The sequence below is a fragment of the Hakea prostrata genome, chromosome 2 (genome assembly GCF_041222555.1).
Source record: "Hakea prostrata isolate BN-2017 chromosome 2, UWA_Hpros_2, whole genome shotgun sequence".
Lineage (NCBI taxonomy): Eukaryota > Viridiplantae > Streptophyta > Magnoliopsida > Proteales > Proteaceae > Hakea > Hakea prostrata.
Window position 1 is genome coordinate 5234951 of NC_142601.1, and position 17848 is coordinate 5252798.

The following is a 17848-nucleotide window of genomic DNA, read 5'->3' on the forward strand; positions in this document are numbered from 1 at the left end:
TTAGACCCTTTGGGTATATATTTTCATTCTCATTTTTTTTATAATTTTTCATTTTTACATATGTTTGGTATTTATTATGGAACTTACTTTATTTAATGGAATAGAAGGGGAAAAATCTCCTAATCCATGACAAACTTCTTTTTTTTCTTTCTTATTATGGGTATTCGAAAATTTCCACTCTTTTTATATTTTGAGTAGCTTTATTGAGCAATGAGTTCATAGACTTGAAATGCAAGGGGTAAGAATACCATTTACTTTAAGATACTAAAAAGTTTATTCTTCGGGACCTTTTTCTCTTATATTCCTAAACTAGTTTGCACCCATTTAAAAAATATTATAAAACTATTTACAGCTATTCACCAACCAAATGACTTTTCATTTCATAATTCATTCTTGAGATTTCTTTTAATAGACTATTAAGAATGAGTGATGGTGAGAGAATCCAATTGCTGGGTTGTTTCACATGTGTTCGAACTTTTAGCTTGAGTTTCAAATTTGAATTGATTTGCATGTTTATCTCCACACATGACCGAAATACCTTGAGGTGATTCACTTGAGTTGAAACTCTTCATAACTGAATTGTCTTGAGGTGATTCATTTGGGTTGAAACTCTTCAAATCTAGCTTCAGCGAATTACTGTAGTAGAATTCTTGTGGAACTCGTGGAGATTCCTTAACATTGAGTGAAAATGAAAATGAATACCAAAAGGAGTCTTTAGACATGGGTGAGAATATAAAAGTGTTATATAAAATAGAGAAAGAAAATTCAAGGGTTTGCATGTACATTTTGATTGGATTTGAGATTTCAAACTGAAGGTTGCATTCGTCAATGGAATCACAAAGTTGAGGCTCATTTTCGAACATCATTTTTGCTAGTTAATTTTTATATTTTTTAGCATCAATTTTGCTGGGTTGCAATGCCACTATTTAGTGAAGAGCACATCTAAGGCAGAGGCAGAGGTTGGTACAATTTTCTTTTTGATTTTTACGCAAATAAATATAAATGATAGTGTTTGATACAATTCGTACAGCCTATTTTTATTTAAGAAGGATTGAAAAAATACAAAATCCTCCACTTGTTTTTGATTTTTCTACAAAAGTAGTTTTTCAATTTTTATGGTGAGCGGGAGAGTCAATGAGCTCCCTAGCACCTCGCTTTTGCAACCCATGAGCTTCTTTGGGGTTCAGGCGTTGATGGTAAGGCCATAACCACCAGACATGACACGAGAAGCCATGGCAGCACCCATGACTCCAGTGCCAATCAAGCCCACGGGTCTGATTGGGAGTAATGGCTTTAGGGTAAGGAGTCTCCATTGCTAAACTAAAAATGCAAAACAAACAAACAAAAAATTGAGATGATAACAGGAAAAACGGACAAAAAGTGGGCAACCTGCAACAGAGGTAGAAGAATCAGAAAGTGGGCAACCTGCAAAATCTTAATGGAGGATTCATATAATAATAACACTATCCTTTTATCATATGAAACAAGATCCTGGAAACCAATACCCCACCCGTCAAAGTTTCCTTTTGACTATCATGGTAGTATTACTGAGGGATGCCTCTCCATTTTGAGATTAGGCACCATCTGTTAATCCTTTCAGAACTATGGGGCTAGTATAAAGGGGTGGGGTCGAGGAAAAATCATTTGGTCCCAGGGGTAAGATGTTAAATGACTAGTGACAAAGATCAGGGCACCATAGGTTTATCGTCTTCAACCTGCTGTGCCTTCCGGAGATGTGAAAGAGATTTAAGATTTTGGGGCCAGACCCTTGTACTGATCAATATATCCTCTTTCAAATGGCGGTAGTACATCTGCAGAGAAGAATGAGACTTGCCTAGTTTAACATGAACATGGAAGTCCAGTCTCAGAGCTTGTCATCCAACGAACTAGCACTGGAACCCGCTACGTTTCCTGGCAGTGTGGGCTTTTGAGGTGTACTTCTTAGAAAGCCTTTTGCATAGAGAGAGCCAAAAACAATTGCCTGCTCATGCATTAAAATTCTTTATAAGAGATGAATTCACAGTAACCAAATAAATATTGGAAGGAGTTCTGAGGTTCAGGCTTACAGCTCCAATCCACTGCACCCAGCTTAGAGGATGTGTAAACCACACGCAAGACAGCATGATGCTCACCAACTTCAAAAGAATTGCAATACGACACCATGAATCAGAAACATGCATCATGTTTGATCAAGTAAGCAAACAGGACTGGCAGAGTACATGAAGCAGAATGTACATATTTTAAGTTCTCATTACCTGTCTTGTGGTCATTATGGTGGCAAATGTGAGAGCACCAAACGTGCGGATGGTGTAGGAAATAAAGAATTGACTAGCTGTTGCAACCTGAAATTCAGAAGCAAGTCCTGAGCTTGAACTGTAGTAAACAATCTAACATATCTGTGCAGGGTGAAACAAGAAAAGCTGAGCAAAGATCACTTACAGTTGAAAGCAGGATGACATCAAACAAGCAATCCCTATGGCGGTATACAAAATCTACTGCTAAAAGAAGATTCCCCTGTAATATAAGTCCTAGTTCAGAATAAACATTGCCAACATAATCAGTGAACAAACATTAGAACCCTTCAAATGGGACAGGTTTTAGAATGGAATAAAAGTAAACCTAATACTTTGAGTTACGTAACAAGATAGAAATAAATACAATTCCGGCAAAAAGTTTAAAAGTATGACATAAAAAATGAGAATATAGCAGTAGGGCACTTGAAAATGTCATTGAGTGCAAATCACTCACACACACTAAGCCTTTTCCCCCACTAGATCAAAAATAAATTGAAAAACAATGAAGCAGAACCAACTACCTTACCATTAGGCAACTAAAGGGGAAAGAAAGTCGTTTTTCAGTTTAACCAGTTCCATAGCCAATAAATTTTTTTAAGCCAACTCCATAGCCAATAAAAGAAAGGGCCAGCTAGTCATCGAAAAGAATTTAGTCAATGACTAGAATCAACACTAACAATGTACTACTAGTGTACCCAAGAAAGACTGTGTAGTTGCAATAAATAGTGCAAATTATCTTCCTTGGTTCAATAAATAGAGATAAACACTATGCATAAATTCTCTTTGCTTCCATATAAATAACATAGATAAGTAATAAATTTTTATTTTTTTGGGGTTTGAAGTGTGAGGGGTGGTAAAGAACATATAGAGTGGATGGAAAGTGAGGTACAAAATTAGTACAAGGCTACTTCTAATTCTGAAGTTCTGCATATAACAAGAATACATTTTCTACTTCTTCCAAATTCCCTTAAGGTGGTTAGGCATATTGGCAGCCATCAAAGGAAGAATATCACCAATCTTTGCACACGTGGCAAAAACCACAGGTAAGCATGCCTATCTTTTCATGTGCTCCTTAATCAAGAGAAGGCAGTGGAAGATTCATATACATGGAAAAGGCCAACAAGAAACAAAAGATATATTCCACAATTTCACTGGTCTAGATTTCCAATCCCACGAGCCTACTGCATAATTATATGATGATTGAGCTAGGAATAATGAACTGGTAAGCAACTTAATGGAAAAACACAATGGCCAAATATGTGGAACATAAAAACAAATAAATCAAATCAAACCAACCACAAAAGAATACACCAATTTTGACGTAGAAAACCCTTCAGAGGTGAAAGGGGAAAACCCACAGGATCTAATCCAATGAAAAATTCCACCGTCATCAATAATGAGATTATAATTCTTGAAAGCCAATGCTCACAGAACAACAAGAACAGTAACCTCTTGGATTGCAAAATAATTCACTAAACAGATAGATCCAGAAGATCACCCAATATGGCATAAATATTAAGCTTATTGATGTTACCCCAGGTTTTGGGTTAGATAATCAGGGTCTTCTAGAATGGAACCAGCACTCAATTAGGGCTTCTAGAGGCTTTGGCTAAGGGTTTGGTGAAACAGGTCTGAATTTTGCTGAATTCCAAAATTCAAATCTGAAATTGAATTCTAGGGCAAATTAAGGGTTTTGGTTGGGAGCGGGAAAGGGATAGGGTTGCTGGTTCTAATATTCACAACCGTTTCCTATTGATGTTTCTTAAACCAGAACCAGATCTAATGGTTAGGACTCAAGAAATTTCAGATTCTGAATTTCTGGAAATTCTGCAACTTCCAAGGAAGAAGATGAAGTGAAGAAATTCTGAAAACCAGAATTTAGGGCAGCGCTTTGAAGATTCTAGAGTTAGGACTTGGTTCTACAGGATTAGACGATTCTAGGGAGGGCAGAATGGAGGTTTTAGGACAGGGAATTGGGGAGTCCTGTTGTGGCTAGGACCTGGTATCGCTGGAAAGCAGGAGAGGGGGAAGAGGCTACGGTGGCTAGGGGTTGGGTGGGGAATGGCTAGAGCTGTAGGAGATGGGTTGTGGTGTCTTAACTTACTTAAATTGAGGTAAGCTAGCTGGAATTCTGCAGATGAGCTTGAAGATGATGAAGGAATCTCAAAACTGGAAACAAGAGCACTCTATCCCAGCCCAGGGTTCCAAAGGGAATCCCACAACTTTCCCAAAGCCAAATTCTCAAACTCAAATCAATTCCTTAATCAAGATTGACAATTACATTAAGACTTAGGCTATTTATAGCCTTGCAAACCCAACTAAATCCAAATTGGCAACTTGGCCTCTAAGTAAACAATACTTGCCAAATTAGGACTCAACTAAAACAACTCATATTAATACTCTGAAAAGGGAAATAACTCTTTCTAATTTTAGAACAACTCTAGGACTCTTAACAACACTTAAAAGGGAATCAAATTACTACGGGATTCCAGCCCTTAGACTGGAATCTCTTACAAAAACTTACTTGTGAGTCAACAAACACTAAACTAAAATAGAACCACTTTAAGATAAGGTTCCCTAAAATTAAGGAACGCTATCCTAACAACTCAACACAAACTTTAATGGACTCTAACTCTTAACTACCTCATCATAAATAAAATAAAATAAAATAAAAAATTATATCCCTGACCCTGGGATCGTGGGGAGCAAAATAAGACCCATATTGGGCCCCAAAAGAAGTGCTTGGAAAATGACCAGAATGCCCCTGGGGTATTCGGCCAGCCTTATGTGCACCTTTTGGGCCCAATTGTAGGGGGCCATCACTGGATACATCACATACACAATTTTCCTTCATTGATAGAATGCTACATCATAACATAGTACGAGGAATACAAGCACCTTCTCCTTTTCATCCACTTACTCTCATGATAGAACACAATAGGAGACAAAAAACACCTGTACACCCTCTCACGGAAAAGGGGGGGTGGGGGAGGAAAAAATCACTCTCACAACTCTGCCTTTCATTTTACATTAAAAAACAAAAGTGAGTAGACATAAGAGTGGAGGACAGTTTTTCCCATTGAAAACTGTTTAGTCAATTCGTTCTTCACCAGCAACCTGCAATTATGCTTTTATCTGGAATGAGAAACTCTTGATCATGGCATAGAACTAACTTCATCACTAGTTAACCATTCCTCTTGCATAGGCTTTAAATTCATCAACCTTTGCTGCTTTACAGCACTCCAGTTCAATTGCATATACTGACGTGATGGATACCTGGTATACAGCTATGTCGCTCCTCGGAATCAGTTGAGGCTCAACTAGTAGCTGTAACAGAAAACAATTATAATAGCTGCGAAGAGAGAAGCAGATTTTTGTGCTCCAACAGGACGTCCATGGAACTGACAACCTGCCCGGGGGCAATCTGTCCAACCTATAGCTTGATTGCAAACAACCCCCCTAAATTTGCCTTTTGAGACTTCTACTCCAACAGGGCACCTCTATCTTCAAAATTTGATGGATCATTATTTTTGAAGAAATACATGATAAGACACTGATGTCCAGGGTTTATACCGCAGCATATAAGGGAAGGACACGAGGGATCCAAAACAGCAGGATATGTGAGAGATAAAGTGAGCTAAAGGAAGCAGGGACAAGTGGCGGAAGGCAGCCATATTCATGCTGGGATGTTTGCAGAGGGAATGGCCTACGTGGAAAGTAGTTAGTTAAGATTTGTTTTGGGTATATTAGGGAAAAAGACAGGGAACAAGAGAGGGAGGAAGAATTGAGAAGGGAAAGGACGAGCTGTGCTCGCTGGGGAGAGGTTGACTCTAGGTGGGTGTTAATGTAGGAGTTCAAGCTTTGTAGGGGAGTTGCTGTTAATGAGTTGTGTCCAGTGTAATCCATAATTTTCCATTTCATAATACAAGAAAAGTTTCAATTCCATTATCTTCTGTTATTTTCATTATTCTGTGTATTGCTTGATTGATGATTTAGCTACTGGTAGAGAATTGCAGATATCAATCGAGAACCATAGGTACTTAGCCATCGTGAATCCAAGGTTCCACCAACATAACTTATTACAGTTATTCAAGGCCTATCCAAGGAAGCAAACCATTGAAGGTTCTTCATTTCATTATAAGAAGTTTAATAGCCTTTTAAAAGGAACTCAAAGTGCAATTAATCACCAACTTAGAAATTACTACCAAGATTGATAGTAGCATGCAACAGAAGTGTTCAATAAAAGCACAGAAGGCCCCGCGTACAGCCAGATGTCAAAGTAGAACCTTGAAAGTTTTTACTTTCTTTAATATTGCACAGAGAAGCTCCTATAAAACATAAGCTAATCAAGTGGCATCATTCAGTCCAGAGTTCTTGTTGGCATCTGCTAATTAACCTTATACTTTTGACCTTGTAAAGAAGGAAGTTAATATGTGCATGTCATTCTCTCATGGTTCCCACTCCCTTTCTTATTTCAATAGATTAGTCTATTGATTTAAAAGGTAACAAAATGCAGGAGGAATTGTAGGCTGTATTACTCCATGCTGGAATAGAGAAACGAAATTGAGATGTAACTAGAAAAACTTCCCACTTAAACTGAGAATACAGGAGCATAGTGTTGTATAGAATATTTGGTTGTGTATTTCCATATTATAGCCCTTAAATAGTTTTCCATGCTGGAATAGAGAAAAAAATTGAGATGTAACTAGAAAAACTTACCACTTAAACTGAGAATACAGGAGCATAGTGTTGTATAGAATATTTGGTTGTGTATTTCCATATTATAGCCCTTAAATAGTTTGTCCTGAAACGTGCTTGTGAAACCATCAAACCTGTTAAGCATGCAAATGAGTACATGAATCTACATAAATAAAAGAGAAACGCACTTCCAAATCTCTGCATGTTGAAATCAACAGTCATAAACCAGAGAGTTATAAATGAAACTCTTCTTCATCTTCTTCTTTTTTTTTTTTTTTTTTTTTTTTTTTGAAATAAATTTCGATACATGTGATTCGGACGATTACACCATTCACCAAGGCACCAATTTTCAAACATATGTATAGAGAATTTCAATGTCCAAAATAAAAGAAGCACTACGGAGAATGAAATTAAGCAAGACACAATGTCTTAATGAAATCTCAATAGAAGTATGAAAGAGCTTAAAAACCCATGGGCTAGTTTGGTTGACTAAATTGTCGAATAAGATTATGAGCACAAGAAAAATGCCAAATGAATGGAGGAGAAGCATTGTGGTTCCAATTTAAAAAAATAAATGAGATATTCAAAGTTGTAGTAACTATAGGGGGCATTAAACTGATGAGCCATACTATAAAATTATAGGAGAGAGTAATTGAAACCTATTTAAGATACTTAACCACAATTATGGATAATCAATTTGGGTTTATGCCGGGAAGATCTACAACGGAGACTATTTAACTAATTAGGAGAGTTATACAAAGGTATAGAGAGTGTAGGAAAGACCTTCACATGGTATTTATTAACCTAGAAAAAGCTTATGATAGAGTTCCTAAAGAGTTAATTTGGCAAATACTAGAGAAAAGAAGTGTTGTAAGTAAATTGTGACATAGTTAAGGATATGTATGATGGTTCAGTGACAAGTGTAAGAACAGTGGGGGGACAAAGTAATGAATTCCCAATTTCAGTTGGATTACATCAAGGATCAACTTTAAGCCCATATTTATTTGCATTTGTAATTGATGAATTAATCAAAGACATTCAAGACAAGATCCCCTGATGTATGTTTTTTGTTGATAATATTATATTGATAGATGAGACTCAAGTAAGGATTAATACCAAGTTAGAATCATAGAGAGCAGCTTTGGAATCAAAAGGCTTTAAACTAAGTAGAACGAAGACAAAATATCTAGTTTGTAACTTTAGTCATGATCGGGCAGACAATGAGGTGATGAAACTTAACAATAAGGTGATTCCTCAGAGTGATTGTTTTAGGTATCTAGGTTCAATGACTTCAATCATAAATAAAAGAGGTGATATAGAGGATGATGTTTTTCAAATAATCAAAATAGGGTGGTGAAGTGGAGAGGTGCGTCCGCAGTCTTATATGATCGACATATTCCATTAAAACTTAAAGGAAAATTCTATAGGACCATCGTTCGACCAGCTATGATATACGGTGCAGAGTGTTGGGCTGTTAAAAAGTATCATATTCAAAAAATTAGTGTAGCAGAAATGAGGATGCTAAGATGGATGAGTGGCAAAACTATGAAGGATAAAATAAGGAATGATCACATTAGAGTTGGTCTAAGAGTTGCTCCCAAAAATGATAAGCTTTGAGAAAGTCGTTTAAGGTGGCACTGCCACGTTCAACGAAGACCTATAAATGCTCATGTACAAAGAAGTGATATAATCCAAAATGAAGGAACTAGAAGAGCTAGGGATAGACCTAAGATAACCTTAAGAGAAGTGGTGAAAAAGGACATGCATAGCTTAAGCCTTGAATCTAACATGGCCTCAAATAGAACTGATTGGAAAGCAAAAATCCATGTAGCCAACCCCATTTAGTTGGGACAAGGCTTGTTGTTGTTGTTGTTGTTGTTGTTGTTGTTGTTGAAAGAAACCAAATGAGATACTTCAATTGTTTAGGTTATTTTTTTTCTTTTCTTCTCTTTTTTTCCCCTTTTTTGGGGGTGTGTGTGTGCATTTGATTTTCACATTAAGCTGGCAACATTGCACAATTGTCACACACTGGAAGCAACATCATGAAACCAAAAAAAAAATTCAAAATCTTGACCATATAGAAACAAGAAATATTGTGGTATAAAAGCAACTTTATAAGGAAATGCAGAAGACCCAAACCTTGAGTCTAGACTTGCAGGCTACAAAACAGTCAACTCAATTCATTGTTGGGTCTCCAAGAAATCCTAGTGAGATTCTACAAGACAATGCCCAGAAAGGTTTTCTCTAGGATGCATCTGCAATTTACAAATTCTCGGGTTCCAAATTATTTTTCTACAAATGGAATCTGGGACTAGTTTGACTCATTTGACTATAATAGGGTTCATTTTGTTTTGATTTTTCTTACTCTAAGGGGCCTCATTAAATCCAGCAATCAGCAATTTCTTCTTTCTTTCTTTTTTCTTCTTTTTTTTTTTTTTTTTTTTTTTGGGGGGGGGGGGGGTTTTGAGGGGCTGGAGGATTTACCGCATCTACAAATTTAAATTATTTGTCATTTTTATTTGTAAATTATGACAGGGTAATATTCAATTATTGAAGTCAAACTCAGGAAAGCGCCAAAAAAAATGGAAATGTCAAAGTCATAAGCACCGATGGTGAACAAGTTCAGTACCCCCTGACCCACAGTAAGTATGGGACTTATCAGTGGTTCCCCTGATCAAGAAAAACAATTCCACACATACAGACATCTGCTGCTAGTCAAGAACTGTTAAGCAGCAGTGTCAGCAGATTAAGTTTTCCTTGAAGACAATATTGTCCTTGTGATGACATGAAGTACTCATTCTACCTTCCAACCAAAAGAACCAAAACCCCCCTCATTCCTCAACAAATTACTTCTGCTACCATAAAGCATGCCAGAGACCAATCATAAAATTTTATCTGCCAAATTCAAGGAGAATGTATTTGAATTGATACCCGAGATAGCCAGCCATCAAGGAAACTCCCCAAACTGTGCTCTCCCTTCCTCTGTTGTATGGATTAATGTCACCTGCTGTCTATGTTCAAAAGCGTGGGGAAAAGAAAAACCGGGGGGGGGGGGGGGGGGGTGACACTGTTCATTAGCTGCTGTTGAAAGTTTGAAACCTCAGACAATCAATCACTCAAGGTTAGACGAATCAATTGTTAATGTGTACATAAGATAATAGTTAAAAAGCCCTAGTTACTTGACTAAAACACCTTAGACCTTTACTAATTCCTCCACTCACCACAAATATTAGCATGCAGAATAGTAAAGCATAAATTTCAATATAGAAACATTTCAAACAGTTGAAACACCACCGATTATCTGTGACACGGTTATAACCAATGAAGAGCATCTTGAGAGAATAAATATAGGAAATTATTTTGTTTAGAATGCCCTGATAGATAACCCACATGCATTTGGCATGCATTGCATTATTGACATCCACATACACCACTAGTGGAGGACTATTTCCGCAGACCAAAATATACTGGCCCACTTAGTAAAACAAAAGGATGTACCAGAAATTGCCGGCCTAGTATATCAGTTTCACCAACCAAAATATCAAAGGAGAAAAACCAACCTATTCAAATTGCAAAATTTACTTGAAGGTTTCAGATTGGTGAAAAATTATCCGAGTAAACCAGAAAAAAGTTTCTATAGAGAAGAATCTACATCGAGGAAATAGAAGGCAAAGCAACATAAAGGAGTGAAATGATGTTTCCTGGCAGTAATCAAGAAGTTTGTGTGCTTGGAACCCCTAGCTTCAAATATAGGAAGTCCAGGCTCTGATTACATTCAGCGCTCAATCCTACCAGAGTTGGCCACTGGCAACCAAGAGGTAGAATCTTCAGCATGCAGTATCTCCATATGCTTGATATAAAACTTTTTTTGGTATGGTGCTTGTTATAAAACTTAAGAGCCTCAGACAAGACCAGAATAGTATTTCTTTCTGCTTTCTCAACCCAACTCAATCAAGACTTGTGCCTTAATGGGTCAATGTTCGTTGTGCATATCAAGAATAATTTTGATTTGCTGACAAAGTACATGCTATGTATTCCACGAGAATCCAACTAGTCTGCATTTGGCTTCTATATGTCATTAGAATTTATATTGCCAATCTTGGTTTATAAGTCTAAAGTCCAGCATCCATTTTTCCACTTCATATTTTTCCTTATTGTCCTCACTCCTCACTGAAATAAACCCTAATAAGTTTTAAACCACTTCTCCACCCTCTGATCTTTTAATTTGGCCTTAGAAATCCAGGACCCAGTCTGTCCTTTCTGTTTATTCATGCAGTGCAAGCATATAAGAATTATAAAGCAACAGAATAAGATTCATGTTCAGAAATCAGACTCATTGTTAGCCCTTTTAAATATCAACTAACTAGCATGCATTAGTTATGAAACAAGATTGGTCAAAGGAGGTGTTCATGATTATTACCGGATATAGAATAAATACGGAGCAACCCAGTGTTACTAGGACTGCAAAAAAATAATCCTGCCCCTTGTATCTTTTTTGCATAATGATCGTGCCCCAAACCTGTAAAAGAATAAAGTGCATCAGCTTATCTAACCACATCTTATAATAATTTGCATGAACTCCTAACATACAGGAGAACTAGAATTGACTGATCAAATTTTAGATATCAAGGGAGTCTGACATATGCTGCATCCATATCTCAAATAGCACCATCCAAATAAATTTGCATGGAAAATTTCCGGGGGGGGGGGGGGGGGTAGAAAGATAAACCAAATAGAATAAACCTACCATAACAGGTATCATTTTGGCACATTTTGCAAGTGTCTGAACTGGAAAGCTGACATACTTCAGGGCCTGAACCAAGAAATTACTGTTACTATATTACTGAAGAAGCTTTCCCTTGTTGCTCAACTCCCAACTATAGCTAATTATGTAATAAAAGTTTAAAGCAAATAGAGAAGCTTGTTATTTTATCATTAGTTGCAATGTTCGTATAATATGGCAGGGAAAATATTAAATGATATAAAAATGATTATATTACCTCATACTGGCATGTTGTTGTTAGTATGTTTGATACTGATATAAGGCAATACTTATAAACAGGAGCAACAGGGTTCAAAGCCTTTTTGCTTGTCTGTAGAAGAACGAGCTAATCAGAAATTTATGTCATACTTTCTGAGTCCTGGAAATATTTAAATGATATTAGTTACTTACTAGTAAAGCTCCTGCAGACACCGCAGATGTCGTAATGCGGTTGCAGAAGACAAGAAACAACGAGTATTTAAAATATTCTTTGTTTTCCCCATAAGGAACTCTCATGATCTTTTCCTGCAGAAATATAACTCGTTTTTCAGCCAAAAGCATAAAGTGAACAGCTCTGAACGCCCCAAACCTTCCCCCAATTTTTTGGGATCATCAACTCTATGTAAATAAGGTTCTATTGATTATCCGGTAAATAAATAAGTACATAAAAGCAAGATCTTCCAAATGTACATGTTTCATTCCCTCCATAAAGCCATAGTGCTTCTCAAAGCTTAAATTCTGATGGACTTTGTCACCCACCAAATTAGATTAAGCTGAAACTCACTTTAGTTCCGTCACCTAACAACTTAACAGATAAACGGATAATCAGGAAAGAATGAAGCAGTGCCAGAAGGTTCCATACTCGGGGTCACAAAATCTCACGTTTGATACAATAAATCCAATTTGCCCTTATAGTACCACAGTTTCAAGATCTTCAAACAAAGTGGCCTCGAATTCGTAAGCATATGAATATAAATTTTATAAAACAAAATCTGTAATCTAGGGAATTAACATTGAACTTTTTCCTGATTATCCACTATAATATAAATGGTGATAAAAACGATAATGAGGAAATACGAGAAGAATCTTGCCTGTAAGACACCATAGATAACAAGGGTTATCAGGATCCCAGTGACAGCAAAGACACCCTTCCACAACTTATTCTCGTTCTCGACAGGTAATGGAGGTTCGGCCATGACCATCCAAACAAGCACTGCTCAAGAACTCAATGAAAAACATAAATGTCTAGCAAAAAAAAAGTCAAACTGGTAGGGGGGAAGGAAAAAAAGACTCAATGGAACCTCGCCAGTGGTCAGCACGAAAACTCACCGGAAATATGGAAAATGAGGTCGAAAACCGATGGATTTACGATTACAATGTTCCAGAATTAACAGATTGAGTTCGATCCAGGAATACGGTTACGATGAAATAGTGGAGGGAGAGAGAACCCGGAGGACGCGCGTTGATATGGGGGAAAAAAAACGAAGGGATAAAGGGGTTTAGCGCGGGTTTTAGTGATTCACGAGAAGCTTTTCTTGACTGACGAAGCTTTTGAAGCTTAATTAACTTTCTGACAAGGAAGATACAACGATGGAGCGCCGCCAGAAGGGCTTCCGATCGTCTGATCTGTATTTCTTTCTCTCCTTTTTTTCTGTGTCGCCGGCGTTTTGCTCCTTAGTCGCTCGTTCGAGTTTTAGACCTTTTCGATGTAACGACACTTTTATCTTACAAGAGTTTTAAACGTTTGCTTCCTCAGTTTCTGCCACGTCAGCCGGCCCCAGTGGGCTTAGTTGACTCTCTCAAGTCGCACGTGGTTAAAAATTTTACGGAAATGACAGTTTTGCACACCACCTTGCGAATTCGGCCTGCTGGTACGGAGAGAGTAGGGGTGTCAATGGTGCGGTTTTGAGCTGTTTCGGGCTAAGTGTAACAATTTCAAGCTGAAAAACACCTAGTTCAAACACGGTCCATTAGCAAAATAACAATTTCAGGACTGATTTTGGTTTGGTGCGGTTTGGGGTTCGGGCTAACTGACAGTTTAGATTCGGGTTAACAAATTTATGATGTGTAAGAAAAAAAACAAGAATAAACAATTGAACATCCTACAACAAAAGCGAAAATTATATGAAAAACAAAGTTGCTTTTAATCAATTTCCATTAAAAAAACCCACACATTCTATAGAAATCAATAACCTAGATATTAAGTAGTAAAATGACTATTTGATCTTTGAATTCATGCTTAATTTTTTTAATTGTCTATACCAACTACCTAATGGTAATATAATGATTCAAATATTATTTAATGTAAAATTACAAAACGGGTTATAACGGGTTGCGGTTCGGATTCGTGTTGGTGCGGGCTCCACAACCCTCAATCCAATTACGCCCCATTATAACGGGCCGGTGCAGTTCGGTTTTAACGGTTCGAGCTATAAATTGACACCCCTATGAGAGAGCGAGGGTATGGTTTCAAATTATATTATGCTGCGTTTATTTGCAAATGTGGGGTGGAAAAAAAAATATGTAGGCCCATGTGTAGTAGGGTGAGGGAGAAGATAAGAAAATGAAATGAAAATATTTTGTGGAAAAATATTAGTTGTGTGCTTTTTTATTTTTCACATTATTCCACAAAGTCTCACACATTTTTTGGAGTTTTGATAAGGCTTGTAATGAGAAAGTTGGCTTACTACTTCATCAGAGCAACTAAACAAACTACAATTTTATGATTTAAATGAAAAATAAGAAAAAAGTTTATTTTTTTCAATAATTTTTCCACCCCACCTTTATTCCAACAAACAAACGCAGCCTAGAGTATTTCTATTTTGCCCACTTAACTTGGAGTGTGGATAATCTCCCCATATAGGGAGCACTCTCCCCCGATAGGAAATACTCTTTCCCCGATGGCCTTACAACTATAAATTATGTGAGAGCCACAAGTAAAAAATAATAAAATATTATTAAAAATAAATCTCATCACTCTAATCTTGTGGGTTCCTTGTAATTTGTGATCAAAAGCTATTGGTGAGCACGTCGGAGGAGACTTTCCGAACTCCTTAACTTGGGCCAAACTCTTGTTTGTCCATCTAAGTGGTTAATATTTTAGTTTGTCCAATTTAATGAATGTAATATTATAGAAAAAATCCTACGTTTAGTTTTTTAACTTGACAGTTAAGTTTTCACGTATTAAGACATAAATACCTCTCACCCATGCGAATGATCAAAATGTTTATCTCACTCACTATATATTCAACCCCTCCCTTCACCTATCTTCCTCCTACCCCTTGCCAAAAATCCCACCACGGCCAACAACCATCACCTCTTCCCCAACTACCTTCCCCTGCCAACAACTACCTTCCCCTCCTCCACCGGTTCAAAACCCTAAAACAAAATGAATTAAAACTCTAAATCTAAAACACATTGATGGATGATTTCAAAGCTCCGTTGCTCTCCTTGGGCATTGATTTCGATTTAGACCTCATAGCTGACCGTAGAGAATAATCAATTTGCAAGCATGCTCTACAATCTTCTAGCAATGTAGGTTTACGAAGATGATGACAATTTACAAGGTCAAAACCTTGTTCCTGTCATACATACCAAAAATTCACCCCCATTCTCAAGTGTCTGAAGCAAGGTCCCACGACTAAGTTGCCTGCTATCGGCAAGTCACGACAAACGCAATCATCAATAGATGTTGACAATGACATCGAGAGTTCTTATCTCATGAAGAACTACATAGAGATAAAACACTTCTTTCCCATTTCATCACATAATATCCTTGAACACTAAATCGGTTACTTGGTTTCCTTCTTGTCTAATGTGAGTAAAACGAACACGTCAATTTGATATGAATCTTTGACGGATATCATTAATAATGTTCCCAAACTTTCCTTGGATCTTCAAATAAGGATGAAGAAGCAAGATAGCATGACAAGAGTCAGATTCCATTTCAATAAACCATGCCCCCATATTGAGAGTAATGTCTAATCCTTCATTCAATACCAAAAGTTTAGCTTCTATAAATTAAAAATTATGTTCATTAGATATTTTAATCATTTAAAAAATAAAAAATATATAATATATTCAATTTTGTAATTATTATTCACGAAAACAATACTAGTTAATAAAATAATATAATAAATATTATTATTATTATTATTTTTTCATTTCAAACTATCAAACTATCAAATCACTATTATAAAAGTATGAACTCACCAACGGGGGTTGGTCCAAGTGGTAAGCAACTTGGTCCGCTTAAGCAAGGTTTCGATAGTGGATGCAAAAACTCCCCGCTGGGAGACTCACCCACCACAGCCAGGTGTGCGACCCAGCTCGAACACCGGATTAATCAGGGCAAAGCCTTGGAACCGGGGTTGGCAACAAAAAAAAAAAAAAAAAAAAGAGTATGAACTCAAAAGACATAGGTACATTTCTCTTTCTCATAATACTCTCGCCTATTCAGTTCACTAAATATGGGCTAGCCTTTTTTTTTGGTAGAAAGGGCTAGCCTCTGCATTAAACATGAAAGCATGACCTGTTCACGTGGAGTCCAATTCCCATAAAGCAATAACAATGCTCGAATCCTACACTGATACTCATGGGAAACATGGGAAGTAAATAATGGTTGCATCTAGAGGCCATGTCCAATTCACTCATGTGGGAAGCAAAGATAATAGAGCTTCTGGCTAGGCTTTAAGAATGTATATAGACCCCAGTGTTGTGTTGGTTAATTAACCACCCATTTGTTATTGATAGATGTCATGGTAGGGAAGAATCATAGTAGATGTCAATGTAGGGTTGGTAAGATCCTCCAATTCACTCGTGTGGGAAGCAAAGATAATAGAGCTTCTGGCTAGGCTTTAAGAATGTATATAGACCCCAGTGTTGCGTTGGTTAATTAACCACCCATTTGTTATTGATAGATGTCAATGTAGGGTTGGTAAGATCCTCCAATTCACTCATGTGGGAAGCAAAGATAATAGAGCTTCTGGCTAGGGTTTAAGAATGTATATAGACTCCAGTGTTGCGTTGGTTAATTAACCACCCATTTGTTATTGATAGATGTCATGGTAGGGAAGAATCATAGTAGATGTCAATGTAGGGTTGGTAAGATCCATACTTCGCAATGGAGAGGTAATCAAGGTGCACGTAAGCTGGACCGGATGAACTTAAGACAAAAAAAAAAAATTCCTCCGAACCTAGAGGCAATTTTGTAGTTAGATTTTCTATACAAGTCAATGTAATGTAGCCTATTTTTTTGGGTCGACTTTTGACCACTTTTTTGTTAAAAAAGAAAAAAGAAAGTTCTATTTGAGTAATATTTGTTAAAAACTTCTTATTTGGTAAATATTTTTTAAAAATCAATCGATCTAGTAAAATTTCCCTAGAAAGTGATATGATTAGAAATGAAAACGGATTAGGGCCTCTTTAGCTACTTGAATCCATATATTTCAAATCTATAGATTCATAAATAGGAGATTTATACCTGTTTTGTTGTGTGAATCCCTCAAATTCATGAAATATTGAGATTCATCTTTTAACACTAAAAATGTAAATCGGTAGATTTATGGGTATGAGGTGAAATCCATATATATATATATATATATATATATATATATAATTTTTTTAAAGATTTCACCCCTACTATAAAACTACTAAACATTTTAACCATTATTCTATAGATGTTTTTTTTAGGATGAATTTATAGATTTCATTTTAAAGATTCAGGCTAACCAAACAGTTAATTTTATGAATATTCACTCCATAAATTTGAAATCTCTAGATTTTTTAAATCTTCAGTCTCAAGTTACCAAATAGGCCCTTAGCAAATTTTGATTATCCATTTACACACCTTAATATGAGATAATGAGATTACTTTAGTTCTACCAAAAAAATTTAAATATGAGATTACTCCAGTAATGGGCTTTATAATAGGCCCACAATGAGATGGGACTGAATATCAGATCGTGTGGGTGTTACTCCAAAAAAGAACAACAGATCGTGGGCCGTAGAGATCAGTAGGGGGGCCCATTATTCGGTGGCTTCATTTTAATTGGATCAGAAAATGAAGGATATATTAGTCAATCTAACGGTGTCT

At 36.6% G+C, this 17848-nt stretch overlaps 1 protein-coding gene across 1 annotated transcript; it reads right to left on the minus strand.

Moving 5' to 3' along the window:
* Nucleotides 1-770: 770 nt before the first annotated feature.
* Nucleotides 771-13445, minus strand: LOC149023431 (UDP-galactose/UDP-glucose transporter 5B-like). The gene is made up of 12 exons (XM_089143970.1): nucleotides 13084-13445; nucleotides 12846-12967; nucleotides 12166-12279; nucleotides 11993-12085; nucleotides 11740-11805; nucleotides 11413-11511; nucleotides 9924-10003; nucleotides 7014-7126; nucleotides 2440-2528; nucleotides 2256-2342; nucleotides 2067-2135; nucleotides 771-1981 (listed from the first exon to the last, which is right to left on the minus strand). The coding sequence occupies exons 2-12, from the start codon at nucleotides 12954-12956 to the stop codon at nucleotides 1865-1867; spliced, it is 1038 nt and encodes a 345-aa protein (XP_089000096.1). The 5' UTR covers nucleotides 12957-12967; nucleotides 13084-13445; the 3' UTR covers nucleotides 771-1864.
* Nucleotides 13446-17848: the final 4403 nt, after the last annotated feature.

Excerpts from the sequence above, each read along its gene's own strand:
- LOC149023431 (XM_089143970.1), bottom strand. The coding sequence starts at position 12,956 with ATGGTCATGGCCGAACCTCCATTACCTGTCGAGAACGAGAATAAGTTG. Across the intron at positions 11,806-11,992 it reads CAACAACATGCCAGTATGAG|GCCCTGAAGTATGTCAGCTT; the intron begins GTAATATAATCA and ends TTCTTGGTTCAG. Across the intron at positions 2,136-2,255 it reads CCATAATGACCACAAGACAG|TTGGTGAGCATCATGCTGTC; the intron begins GTAATGAGAACT and ends ATTCTTTTGAAG.